This window comes from Heptranchias perlo, chromosome 13, assembly GCF_035084215.1.
Source record: "Heptranchias perlo isolate sHepPer1 chromosome 13, sHepPer1.hap1, whole genome shotgun sequence".
Lineage (NCBI taxonomy): Eukaryota > Metazoa > Chordata > Chondrichthyes > Hexanchiformes > Hexanchidae > Heptranchias > Heptranchias perlo.
Window position 1 is genome coordinate 48,300,848 of NC_090337.1, and position 14,698 is coordinate 48,315,545.

The 14,698-nt window shown below is 42.7% G+C and overlaps 1 protein-coding gene across 1 annotated transcript in view; it reads right to left on the bottom strand.

Annotated features, from left to right (window-relative positions):
- The window catches only part of pik3cb (phosphatidylinositol-4,5-bisphosphate 3-kinase, catalytic subunit beta), a 171,676-nt gene that overhangs the window by 88,159 nt on the left and 68,819 nt on the right, over positions 1 to 14,698 (bottom strand). Inside the window, exons 2-3 of the mRNA XM_067995438.1 lie at positions 4,604 to 4,790; positions 62 to 290 (exon numbers count right to left, since the gene is read on the bottom strand). Of these exons, the coding sequence (XP_067851539.1) occupies positions 62 to 290; positions 4,604 to 4,756 (382 nt within the window). The 5' untranslated portion in view covers positions 4,757 to 4,790. The remainder of the gene's footprint in view (positions 1 to 61; positions 291 to 4,603; positions 4,791 to 14,698) is intronic.

Sequence of the window (14,698 nt, forward strand, 5' to 3'; positions counted from 1 at the left end):
TCCAGACTATGCACATCAATACAAAAAAACATTGCTCAGGCAGAATAAAGAATTACCCTACCTTTCCCAATAAGAACACCAATTTTTGAATCAAGTAGTTTTTCAGATCTATTGCAGTTCTTGGCTACAAGCTTTAGAACGGGAAGGAAAGGTCTGACATCACAGAGGCGGCGAGACTCATCCTCCAGCTCTTCGTGTACAGCTGACTGGTTTACGCATTGAAACATATAGAAGTCCTGTTCGCCAAGGACACTGTACAGTGGGTATGCCTGTGCCTTTCTCCATAGGAGCTGCAAAACAACAGAGAGTACCTAGAGTGCAGGCCGAGTTGGGATAGTAGGAGATTCCAAATTTAAACTAGCGCGGTGAAAAATGCTCATCGCTGAAATTCTGGCTCTTTGGTTAAACAAAAAAAACACACCCAAACCATTAAGTGGGGCAATTTGTGCTTTCAAATTAGGAAGAATCTGAACAACAGTCTAACATTTATGATTTTCCCTTTGAACCACTGGGCACAAAGTGGATCTGTTGTCCTTCATTCTTGATTGTTACTCAGTGGTCCCTGCCAGAAATGTGATTATGTGTGACTGTCAGGAGAGGACAGAATTGGGCTAGTCTGTGATGTCCTCAATGTTTCAATAGGCTGTATAAGTAACACATGGGCAAGCTGCGACATCAGCTGGTGCCTTTGGGACCATACTCCATCATGAAGCACCTCTTAAAGAAGGGAGGGGAGGAAAATCAGAGGGGTAGGGAAATCAAAAATAAATTCTATTTAATATAACTTTACAGACTTACATGTATATGAATTATAAATGAGTTATTATTTTGATTTACATGGGAGGACAGATGGAGTATGGATTTTAATGGTCAGCGACGAAATGTACTTCTTTGTACCCGCTGGATTGAAAAGGAGATGCAGCTGAACAGAAATGATATGCAACATCAGATTTTTAGTTCAAATCAGTTCCGACAAGTTTTAGTTAAAATGGAGAACATTTAACATTTACTTCAAATATATACATATAAGCTACAACCAAAAATGATTTGCACAAGTATGGGTTAATTGTACAAATGTAGTGCTGGGAGCCCACCTTGTGAAGTTAGTGCAAAGGAAGCTAGAGAAGGAGTTTCACAGGTTTACCATAGTCAATCTCTCCAGCCATTTGTGACAGGTCATCTCTACTATTAAATTTGAATCTTCTACTTTTAAAAACTCAAACCTGATTGAAAACTGAAAAATACAAACAGAAATTACTGGAAATAGAGAGCAGCTCCGACCTTGGATTCTGATGAAAGGTCTACATCCGGAATGTTAACCTACCTTTTCTCTTTCAGGTGCTGAAGGATCCATCGTTTATTTCCAGAATTTACTGGGGTTTTTTAAAAAACTTTTTGTCTCTGATTCAAAAATCCATTTTTATATTGATTTTCAGTTTTATAAAAATCGAAGAATTCCTTTCCAAATGTAACCGGTCACATTTTCTGCAGTACCTCATGTACACACATGATAAATATCATGGGCCCTTCTTCAGTAAACCCAAAACCACCACATCAAACTGTAATCACAAAGTCTGGTGTATTAAGGGGGCTGGGTTTCATGTCAAATCTACTGGAAATTAACAGGACTTTTCAAACAATTATGATGATCCTCACGGAATGGAACGGTATAAAACACTGGTTAGGCCACAGCTTGAGTACTGTGCACAGTTCTGGTCACCACATTACAGGAAGGATGTGACTGCACTAGAGAGGGTACAGAGGAGATTTACTAGGATGTTGCCAGGACTGGAGAATTTTAGCGATGATGACAGATTGGATAAGCTGGGGTTGTTTTCCTTGGAACAGAGGAGGCTGAGAGGTGATTTGATTGAGGAGAACAAAATTATGAGGGGCCTAGGTAGAGTGGATAGGAAAGACCTATTTCCCTTAGTGGAGCGGTCAATAACCAGGGGGCATAGATTTAAAGTGATTGGTAGAAGAATTAGAGCAGAAATTAGGAAAAAAATTTTCACCCAGAGGGTGGTGGGGGTCTGGAACTCACTGCCTGAGAGGGTGGTAGAGGCAGAAACCCTCAACTCATTTAAAAATACCTGGATGTGCACCTGAAGAGCCGTGACCTGCAGGGCTACGGACCAAATGCGGGAAAGTGGAATTAGGCTGGGTGGCTTGTTTCTCAGCCGGCGTGGACACGATGGGCCGAATGGCCTCCTTCTGTGCCATAAATTTTCTATGATTCTATGATTGTTACCATGATTAACATTCTTTTTGTTAAAAAAGGTTAAAATATCTATCCTAAAAATATTTAGGAACATAGGAACAGGAGTAGGCCATTCAGCTCCTCGAGCCTGCTCCGCCATTTGACAAGATCATGGCTGATCTGTGATCTAACTCCATATACCTGCCTTTGGCCCATATCCCTTAATACCTTTGGTTGCCAAAAAGCTATCTATCTCAGATTTAAATTTAGCAATTGAGCTAGTATCAATTGCCGTTTGCGGAAGAGAGTTCCAAACTTCTGTCACCCTTTGTGTGTAGAAATGTTTTCTAATCTCGCTCCTGAAAGGTCTGGCTCTAATTTTTAGACTGTGCCCCCTACTCCTAAAATCCCCAACCAGCGGAAATAGTTTCTCTCTATCCACCCTATCCGTTCCCCTTAATATCTTATAAACTTCGATCAGATCACCCCTTAACCTTCGAAACTCGACAGAACACAACCCCAATTTGTGTAATCTCTCCTCGGAACTTAACCCTTGAAGTCCGGGTATCATTCTAGTAAACCTACGCTGCGCTCCCTCCAAGGCCAAGATGTCCTTCCGACGGTGCGGTGCCCAGAACTGCTCACAGTACTCCAGGTGCGGTCTAACCAGGGTTTTGTATAGCTGCAGCATAACTTCTGCCCCCTTGTACTCTAGTCCTCTAGATATAAAGGCCAGCATTCCATTTGCCTTCTTTATTATTTTCTGCACCTGTTCATGACACTTCAATGATCTATGTACCTGAACCCCTAAGTCCCTTTGGACATCCACTGTTTTTAACTTTTTACCATTTAGAAAGTACCCTGTTCTATCCTTTTTTGATCCAAAGTGGATGACCTCACATTTGTCTACATTGAATTCCATTTGCCACAATTTTGCCCATTCACCTAATCTATCAATATCACTTTGTAATTTTATATTTTGATCTACACTGCTTACAATGCCACCAATCTTTGTGTCATCGGCAAACTTAGATATGAGACTTTCCATGCCTTCATCTAAGTCGTTAATAAATATTGTGAATAATTGAGGCCCCAGGAAAGATCCCTGTGGGACTCCACTAGTCACATCCTGCCAATGTGAGTACCTTCCCATTATCCCTATTCTCTGTCGCCTTTCGCTCAGCCAACTTCCGAATCAAGTCCGTACTTTTCCCACGATTCAATGGGCTTCTATCTTAGCTAACAGTCTCTTATGGGGGACCTTATCAAATGCCTTCTGGAAGTCCATATAAATAACATCCATTGACATTCACCTGTCCACTACTTTAGACCCTTCTTCAAAAAATTCAATCAGGTTTGTCAGGCACGACCTACCTTTCACAAATCCATGCTGGCTCTCTCTGATTAACTGAAAATTCTCGAGGTGTTCAGTCACCCTATCCTTAATTATAGACTCCAGCATTTTCCCCACAACAGATGTTAGGCTAACTGGTCTATAATTCCCTGGTTTCCCTCTCTTTCCTTTCTTAAAAAGCAGAGTGATATGTGCAATTTTCCAATCTAGAGGGCAGTTCCTGAATCTAGAGAACTTTGAAAGATTATAGTTAGGGCATCCGCAATGTGCTCACCTACTTCCATTAAAACCCTGGGATGGAAACCATCTGGTCCTGGGGATTTGTCACTCTTTAGTGCTATTATTTTCTTCATTACTGTTGCTTTACTTATATTAATTTTATCGAGTCCCTGTCCCCGATTCAATATAAGTTTTCTTGGGATTTCCGGCATGCTATCCTCTTTTTCGACTGTAAATACTGACGCAAAGTAATTGTTCAACATGTCCGCCATTTCCCCATTGTCAATGACAATATCCCCACTTTCAGTTTTTAAGGGACCAACACTGCTCCTGACCACCCTCTTTTTCCTAATATAACAATAAAAGTTAAGCTTTGATATGTGTTAATCTTGTACCATATCTGAACCTCTGAAGGAAACTGCAATGATTTACAGTCGCTGTAGTAACTTTATTTCCGAACCCCACAAATGCACACAGAAACAAAAGTTAGAACAAAAACACTAGGCTAAATATCAGAATTGGCAATCAGTAGCAACGAGGTATAAAAATCCACCCAGTCACTTCAAAAGACATAATTCTCAAACCTAAAGGGGAAGTATGTTTATATACCACGTGGTTATAGGCTGATTGCCTGCCACTGTTCTCGAATTGGACAGTCTATTAATACTACACGTGTATGGACAACAAAAATATCACCACACTGGGGGTGGGGAAGGAGAGATGATGGGGAATAACACAAGAAGGTGGTCTATCTGACTATTTTCCATTAGCACTTCTACTAGAAAGCAAAGAGTTTAAAAAGCACAACACAAAACGACAAGCTTGCTTACCGATTTTATATGTTCGATAGTGGCCTCCCGAGGCACTTCCAACTGGATGTAAATCCCTGTGGGTAGTAAGAAGTCTGCAGTGATGCAGTTATCTGCTGGGAACTGGGAATCTACTGCCCAGATATCCAAGGAGTCAGTCATGGCAGGAGGCATGATGAAAAGTTAGCGCTATGACAACCACATGGCCCTGTGCAAGAAACAAAGCAGCATCTCAACACAATATCCTTCATACAAAATATAGCAGGTAATCAAAAGCTTAAACAACTCCATTCAATATTCAGCCACGTGAAAACACCAGAGAGAGAGATAGATGGAGAGAGCCTATAAAATGTTCCACTACGTCTCGTGTAGCATGCAAAGTGTACATTAACTGCAATGCAGAATGCTGACATGTTGCCAAGTTACCAACATTGCACCATAATTAGGAAGATACAGTATTTACTAAATATAGCAGCCACACATCTTACATTTAATGAGCTCTTAAAAATAAAAGGCAAAAGGCTCCATGCCGGAAAAAAATACAATGTGATTTGTGATCAATTTGGTTCTGTCTGGTCCATGAAAGAAACCTTAAGTTTTAATTGGAGATTTATATTGATTTCATTATTAAAAACACTTTTAGAAAACTGCTTTTAACTGGTCTTTGAAGACAGTGTAAAACTCACTTTCTAATGACATTCAAGGGGCTAGACTATTACGAAAAATTACAGCCAACTCAGCTACTTCAGCTTCAGTTTCCAGTGAAGTTACAGTGGCAGAGTGGGAGCAGCTCTGAGGAAATTCCGGGCCAGTCATCTCAAAGGTTTTTACATAATGTCTATTTCTCATTAAATGTCACTGTTGACAATAGTATAATGTTGACAAGCGCAGTAAGGAAACATTTGTATCATGTTAACACGTGATTTCAAATCATAAGCGCCAAAATATCTCTTCTACACTCAAATTACTGATCATGAATCTTGATGGGCACACAGAACAGAACACCCAGTTCCAAATCTTGGATCATCATCTTAGCATTTGTGGTTTCAAAGGTTACCTGAAAACTTTGGATTTAGTTTCAGCAGAGGATAGCGAACTGGTTTGAAACGTTAAAGAAATGCTTGGCAAACTTTGTTTTGGTTTGGGAAAGAGCTGTACGTCATTTTATGTTCTGGTTCATTACATGAGGTAACGGAGGTCATGTAATGATGTGTTTCACCACTATTTACTTTATTGAAACATGTGTCGTCAAGCAAAGGTTTGCCAAGTTCTACAAAAAGCAAAATGCTGTAGTAGATGCTGGAAATCTGAAATGCTGGAGACATTCAGCAGGTCAGGCAGCATCCGTCGAGAAAACAAGAGTCCGTTGACTTTTCAGGTATGAACCGTTCCTCAAAACAGGTTGTGTTTCATGAGGACAGTGCCCTTATAAAGCAACTATATTCCAGAAACTCCACAGTTTTAAAACACGTTACCGTATTTATAATCAATTAAAGGGGATTTGGCAATATTGAAATAGAACCTGAGAGTTAACGACATAGTTGGGAGCATGGCTGTTCTGTTAATTTAGCACATATGCCAGAAGTCTAAATGATTGACTGTGTGGTCAATCTTGTAAAAGAGAAATTAACCTCCCAGTGCTGAAGGTAACACCCAGTTTGTCTGCACACTATCCAATTTAGTGCACATCGGCCTGCAGTGATATAATTGCTGCTCATCTTTCAGACAGGGAATTAAATACTTTGTACAGGGCATTGCCGCCAGAAAAGAGAAATGTCACTTTGGATGACGTGCAAGAGAAGACAAGAAACAGAAAAGGACCAAGCCCTGAAGGATCTCGATATAGCTATTGCAATAGACAACAAATGTTCATTTATTATAACCCAGTGTTCAGTATTTTGCCAGACACGACGTAACAAGTCAACTTTTCAATGAGGCCAAGGTAACAAAGGCAAGTACAGATGAGGGAGGCCGTAACACCCAACTGGCTCATCCTTTCACAGAAAGAACTTTATTCTGGGTAGTGATCACTCTTGGCATTTTATTTATAAATCAAATAAGCAAACACTCTATGATGTACTGTTCCCCAAAACAGCCGTATACAAGATTGTCTACTGTATGCTATACACACACACAAACTGAAACATTGGTCCCGATATTTACGGGGAGGTGAGGAGGGCCTGCCGAATTTAACGGCAGGACCTCATTATAATTTATTTCTACTGTTTCCCACCCAGCAGCTGGTCAAGTTGACATGCTGGCCAGCTGCTGGTCAGCAAAACAGTGGCAGGAGGCCACATCTGGGGACCCTTAGGGACAGTCCCCTGCAATTGGGAGGGGAGGGAAGGTTGGAGATGAGGGCTCGGGGGAGGGGGTGGGGGGTCGGCCGCAATCGGGGCTTGGGCGTGGGGGTTGGGAGAAGGTCGATCACGATCGCGGCGTGGAGAGGACATCGGTGCTTTTGGTGGGGGGTGATTGTGATCACTGAAAGGGGAGGGCGGGGAAGAGAAGAGAAAGCGATCGGCAGAAAGTAGGCCATAGGCTTCCTTGAGGGGCTAGAGGAATCACTTCAGTCCCTCCTGGCTAGCAAGGACTGCTGAAAAAGGCCTTCTTGAGCTGGCAGCTCCAGCCTCCCTTTTGCTGCCGGGTCCTGGGAAACCTGTGCGGCAACTGTCAAATTTAAATCGGGCTCCAAATTACACTGCAGGAGCCCGAATTAAATATATTAATGAAGTGTCGGCTGTGCTTGCACTCCCGAAACCCCCAACCCACCACTGTGAAAACGGCGGCGGACACGTACGTGGCGGGTTGGGGACGCTTTCTCCATTTTTTCATTTTTAACACCCCCCCCCACCCCGCCCATCGTGCGGGTGTTAATATCAAGGCCATTAACTGTTTCTCTCTCCACAGATAGTGCCTGAACTGCTGAGTGTTTCCAGCGTTTTCTGTTCTTATTTTTTTTTTAATATATTCATTCATGGGATGTGGGCGTCGCTGGCAAGGCCAGCATTTATTGCCCATCCCACTTGCCCTTGAGACGGTGGTGGTGAGCCGCCTTCTTGAACAGCTGCAATCTGATGAATTGGTGAAGGTTCTCCCACAGTGCTGTTAGGAAGGGAATTCCAGGATTTTGACCCAGTGACGATGAAGGAACGGTGATATACTTCCAAGTCAGGATGGTGTGTGACTTAGAGGGGAACATGCAGGTGGTGTTGTTTCCATGTGCCTGCTGCCCTTGTCCTTCTAGGTGGTAGAGGTCGTGGGTTTGGGAGGTGCTGTCGAAGAAGCCTTGGTGAGTTGCTGCAGTGCATCCTGTGGATGGTACACACTGCAGCCACTGTGCGCCGGTGGTGAAGGGAGTGAATGTTTAGGGTGGTGGATGGGGTGCCAATCAAGCGGGCTGCTTTGACCTGAATGGTGTCAAGTTTCTTGAGTGTTGTTGGAGCTGCACTCATCCAGGCAAGTGGAGAGTATTCCATCACACTCCTGACTTGTGCCTTGTAGATGATGGAAAGGCTTTGGGGAGTCAGGAGGTGAGTCACTCGCCGCAGAATACCCAGCCTCTGACCTGCTCTTGTAGCCACAGTATTTATGTGGCTGGTCCAGTTAAGTTTCTGGTCAATGGTGACCCCCAGGATGTTGATGGTGGGGGATTGCTGCCTTGATGTCAAGGGCAGTCACTCTCCCCTCACCTCTGGAACTCAGCTCTTTTGTCCACGTTTGGACCAAGGCCATAATGAGATCTGGAGTCGAGTGGTCCTGGCAGAACCCAAACTGAGCATCGGTGAGCAGGTTATTGGTGAGTAAGTGCCGCTTGATAGCACTGTCGACGACACCTTCCATCACTTTGCTGTTAATTGAGAGTAGACTGATGGGGCGGTAATTGGCCGGATTGGATTTGTCCTGCTTTTTGTAGACAGGCCATACCTGGTTAATTTTCCACATTGTTGGGTAGATGCCAGTGTTGTAGCTGTACTGGAACAGTTTGGCTATTTCTGATGCAGCCACAGTATTTTGCTTTCGTTCATAATCTAGATCCATTTTACTGGGTTTGTCAATGAATAATTAAAATGTAACAAAGGTCTCATCAATATTTTATGTACATTGCTTAGCCGTCTTGTTTTAATTGAATGTCACTGATGCTGAGAAAAGTGGCAGTGCCGCATATGGTTCTTCTGCAGGCAAAATCAGATCATTTGTCTGTTTTACAATAAAATGGTGCATGTTGAAAGGTATGATTCCATATTGTAGACAAACATTAATGGCATAATCCATAGTAGCATTTGGACTCCTTAACTCAGTTGAGACACTTGTCCAAAGGCCATAATGTTTCATATAATGTCAAACCTTATTAAAAGGTCTAGAATTGCTTACGGTTACTGTCTAATGTCTTGCAGAGCCACAAGAGAACTGCTTCCTTTCTGAATGATGAGATATAGTCAACCTGTTTGTTCTGTTGATGTGATTTAGATGTAGGGACAATTTCTTATTCACTACAGCTATTTGTCTCCAAATTACACAAGTGATTCTTTAAACCTCAAGATCTGCACATTAAAAAGATGACTTCTTATATGAATGTTTAATTCATGAAACCACTTCACTGCCATTTAAATATGCATATAAACACAGCCTGACACTTGCCACCTAGATAACACAAGCAAGACACTGGAATAATAAGCCAGGAATAAGGAAGGAATCATTTCAATACTCGCTAGAACCTCTGGAAACAGCCTGAGCATACTAAAGTATAGTTGGCAAATCCTCCTTCTGCCATCCTACCTCGCTTATGAAGACCACGGCTACCCAAGCTACAACCTAAAGCTTCGTCAGTTCCTAAAACTTTCAATTCATTCCTTACTTCTTACACTTCTTCGCAACCTTCAAATTTTCCCTTTACAAGTAAAGGCTATATAGTGACAGCAAGTCATTCTACACCAGGTTTGACATGTATATCAATGTTTAATATTAATTTGTACAATAATCAAAACCAGTTAAGTGAGAACATCCTCATCAGAAGAGCACCAGAATTACCTAAAGTTCTACCAATGGTGTCTATCAGCAAAGCTTAATAGGCTTTATGAAGATTGCATTTTAGTTATAAGTAACCAATAGGTAGGAAATAAGGCATTCAGAATTAAATATTCCCAAAGTCATTTTTGCACTAATTTTCCCCAACCCATTTTGTTGAAAACAGTGTTTCAAAAACTCCTAATGGCGACGTTATCTGTTTACCTTGGTTTGTTTAAAACTACTTAACTCATGTGAGGAATGTCATTTGGGGAAGGAAGAGGAGTGTAACCAAAGCCTGTGGAATTGTACCTACAGGTCGGCGGGGGCAAGATTGCGCTGTGCATGTGTGGGGGGAGGAAAGAGAAATTAACCACATTAAATCAGGCCTTAACATTGAAGTTTGACAATTTCTCCTAATTTAGAAATTCGAGGTCCACAATTTTGGGCTTGCTCCTTCAACAAAACTTCCTACTTGACTCCAGAGATGACATATGAGGCAAATGCAATTCATGATGTGGTACTATATAGACCAGGATAGTCTCAGATTAACTCCCTGAACTCCCTGATTAATTCAGCTGAACTCAGAAAGGGCAGCAATGGGGCACAATAATTGATCTGTGCCCTCAAGCTACAGAGAAAAACAAATAAATAGGTCCACTCCTGATCACTTCCTCCCGATTCCTGTGCATGTGGAAATCAACCAAGGACAGAATCAGTTTGGTCGACCACAGTTTCCCACAGCTAATTTGTAAGCTAATGTAGAGTCCAGCTGAGATAGGAAAAAGGATAATGGGGCTATGTACTGGAGGACATCTACAACGATAGAACCTTACCTCAGCAGGAGTTACAGCCTTTCACAAGGGAAAACAATTGGAGCAGGAAAAAATAAACCTTCCTTTCCATTGCCTTTTGCCTTCCTTTTAAGTCACATTTCCAACCTTAACAAGAATAACTTACACTTCTACATTTACATTTGTAAGTATTTTTCTCTTTTCTTCTTGGACCCTCCAAACAACACTAAGTCTTTTGGATTCAAATTGTTTGCTCACACATTGTGAGCAGTACTTAAACAAAGCAGAGAATAAATGGGAGCATTTGCAATAAGTACAAGTTTATATCTGCTCTAAAGCCTAATTTATAATGTTCAAAGTCAAAGATCAGCTCAGGTCACGACCATTGTTGAGGCATGGGAAGGAAGGAGTTAAGTTGAAAGGGCAGTTGGGACATATGATAATGTGTGTGATTAAATTAGCAGAAGACAAAGGCCCTGATCACCTCAGCAATTGATTAAATTAGCAGCTTGAAAACTCATTTACCACAGGCCGAAAGTGGGAGTGGCTGAGACTGCTGAGGGTAGCACAAACAGAAAAAAAGAGGGTGATGCAGCATATAAGGCAATGCTCGAACTTATAATCCATCATGGAGTTAAGGGAAGTGGGAGATTTGAATGTATAAAAAAGGATGATTCGATTAAAGCTATGTTAGTGTCTGAAGAGCTCGATCCTAGGGTTGACTGTATCATTGAAATAAAGGCAAGACAAGAAACAAGGACCAAGTCTGCCTATGATTTTACCCGACTGATTTAACTTCATTGGCAAGCCAGCCACGGACAGCTCTTCAACAGTCATGACAAAAACACAAAACTGGGATGGTCGAGACCGGGCTGAAGTGAAGCCTGAATCAACGGATCTGACTGCAGGCGGGGACAGATTCCGGACGTGGACTTCTTTCAACCCATCAACCAACCCAGCTAAGGACGACCAACAAGGTGCTGCAGTAAACCGCGTACATTTGTGAGTATAGTCCGGGAGTGGTGGATAAGTAGTTATTATTTAGGAAGATGTATAGCGCTATACAGATCTCAACCTCAAAAGGTACCACAGAAAGGGGTAATTAAAAAGGAGACTGATCACCTCCAAATAAGCCGAATCCAAGAAGGAAAGGGCAACAACATCAGGATGACTGACAAAAACGTAGAAAAGATAGAGAAGGAGAATGGCCCATGGCATCCAGCCATCGCTAAAGAATGGACCAAAAAACATTGCAGGGTCGGTCCATTCGATAATGACAAAAAGAACAACTGTATGCGAAATTCACAGTAAAATGTGAGGATAGAAATATAAAAGAGAAAAAGGAAAATATTAGATAGACGAACTATGTAATGGCTATGATGCAAATTGCTGTAAATTTAAATGTAAAGATCAGTGTAGTAAGCAGGCTGAACAGAATAAGCAACAAAAGGGTGAAATAGAGAGCCTGAAAAATGTGTTAGGGACTGTCCAAGCAGAAAAGAAATCAGCAGCCACCCAACAGCTGGAGATGTGCCTGGAAATGACCCAGTTGAGGGCCCAACTACATAACTCTACGGAAGCACTGATTAAAACACGGGAAATTGGATGATATTAAAATAACCTATCAAGAGCTGGGGGATGTATCCCAGGAAAATAAGGATAGAGAAGTAGTGATGAGATGAGGGAGGACAGAAGGGCCAGGAAAAGCAAGCAAGCAAGAAAACAATTAAAAAACTGCAAATACGAGTAGCGGCACTATCATTTGGGAAAGAGAAGGTAGAATCAGAAACAGAGGAGGATGATACTGACATCACTGGGTGGGTCCCAGGACCACAGGAAAAGGTGAGGAGGTATGGCAGGGGAGCGAGGAGGATGAGGGTACCTCACCCCCGTCAAGTGCAACTAGCACACCAGGCATCATGGTCGGCAGGACTCGCTCTTGGATTAGACGCGATGGGGACGGAAGCGCGAATCTAGCACCGGTCACAACCAAATGGGTCCGGACGGGAGGAAACACAGACGCGGTGGAGCAGACCATTTACCGGTACGAGGCCCAACAGGTCAATAGAGACCTGACCCTCACAGAGCTATGTGCGCTGAGAGAACAGATACCCCAGTATGACGGGGTGGGGACCCCCACCAAAATGCCAAATAAGGTACGGTCGCGGCAGCGGACCAATGCCCTGAAGGACAAAGACGTTTGTCGATTAATCCAAGCCGCATTACCCCCAAGTGTGGTATTGGTGGATGTCTTCTCCACCGGACCAGACTCTTAATTGTATCCATATGATTTATATTAATTAGTGTTAATTGTATTCAGGTGGTGCGTATCAATTGGGAACTCTCGTATCCATTTATAAGAGAGCTGATCTAGGGTGTGGGGTGGGTGTAATTTGGAGCTCTGTGAATAAAGGCTTGGAAGCAACTGAAGACTAAGCTCTAGTATTCCATCTTTCACCAACTGGCTATCCAATTGATAACACAGACTTCCCTGCACATGATGCCTGGACAGCACTGATGTGTGAAGCGGTTGGGTATCGGGTAGTGGCTGATATGGGAAAGATACTAGACTACAACCATGGGATGAGCACCTGACTCAGTACCTGAGGACTTTTTTTGGAGGTGTACAATCAGAATCGGGGACAGAACCAACATGTGGAGCCCCATGGGAACGATCCCACATTTTGGGGCTTGGTGATCAAGAATAAAAACGCTGTTAATCCAGCATGCGAGCACATGCTCCGCCAATATGTCATGGAACTGACCCAACAGAGCCCCGATCATGGATAGGAAAGGACATTAAGGCCTCCCTCTTGGCATGGTATGAGTCCAAGCAGGACCTCAAATAGCCCAGAAAAGAACAGCAGCCGTTATGACCAATGAGGGCGCATGGGGAAAAGTCTGCTATAATTGTGGCAAACAAGGGCATTTTTCAAAAGAATGCAGCCAGCAGGTCTGTGGCAACCATGGCAAGTCAGGACATGTAAGAGGACAGTGCTGGGCAAAAGGGGGAGGAGAGTATGGCCAGTGAACCAAGCAAAAAGGGGAATCTGAACCCTCAGCCCCACCTCACCCGGACAAGCAAAACCTATACCTTGACACTATTACGACGCTCCAGAGTGTAGTGGGGAAAGAGGGGTACTGCTGTAAGGATGGTAACCATAACCCCTTTAAAAAGGAATGACGGGGCCCGGCCTCCATTGCCGCGGTGAGTCAGCTCAACTTTGACAAAGAAGGTGGACCATACGTCCCAATCTTGGTAAGAGGCCGCCAAGACAACTTTTTAGTGGTCAAGGGTACCCCAATAGTGGAAGAAGGCTTGGGAATCCAATTAAAGTGTACTTGTAATACAACTGACAACAACAAAAGCCATGGTTTAGACTGGATGAAAAATCGCCAATGAAACACCCCCCTCAGAATTCTGGGCGACCCATACACTGGCGATTTGGAAACCCTTACGAGGGGAGACTAACAACACCATTTTAATACAGACATTGAACTGGCCAAGGGTTTGGCAACGGAATGTGGAAAAGAGTAAAAAGGGGATACTCTGCAAAACTACAGGAAGAGGTCGAAAAGGGGGCAACATCATGACTCTAGACATGAAGGAAGAAAATGAGACTATGAGAGAAGAAAAGGAAGAAGGTAAAGAAAAAAACAAATGCCCGAAATTAGAGGACAACCCGAGTGAAAATCGACTGGAAGTGATTGAATCGGGGACTGTACTGTATAATGATGTGCGTTTTGAAACTTTACCGGTTGTGCTAAATATGAATTTAAATAATACCTGGGGAATTATGTGGAAGAAATTATTCACAGATTATAGATAAGAATTAGTAAAAGGACTATTAGTAAAAAATAAGAAGGAGACTAGACCTGAGGAAAAGGGTGAGAAGATAAACAAAAGGAGGAAGCGAGATTTAGCAGAATGGCTAGGGATAGGAGCTACAGTGGGGCTCACAGGGGTAAATCGGATAGACATAGAAAGTATGTGGGAGCACAGTGAGGTGATGAGAAGACAATTAAAAGGATTATTGGTAAACATGAACCAACAAGAAGAGGACAATCTGATAGAGTGTTCTGGTGTTCTATCATCCACCGAGCAATTGGGGGGAAATCGAAGACACAATAAATCAGTTAATACAGGTGAATGATTATGCTAATAAAAAACAGAATCTTACTAGAAGTATCACTTGCAGCCTGTATGCAGCATTTGTGATGAATGTGAAAGGCCTAGACAACAGAGAGAGCAACCGGATTCCATCATTTATCCATGAAGAACAATTAAGGAAGTGGCTCAATGGGACTGGGTGGT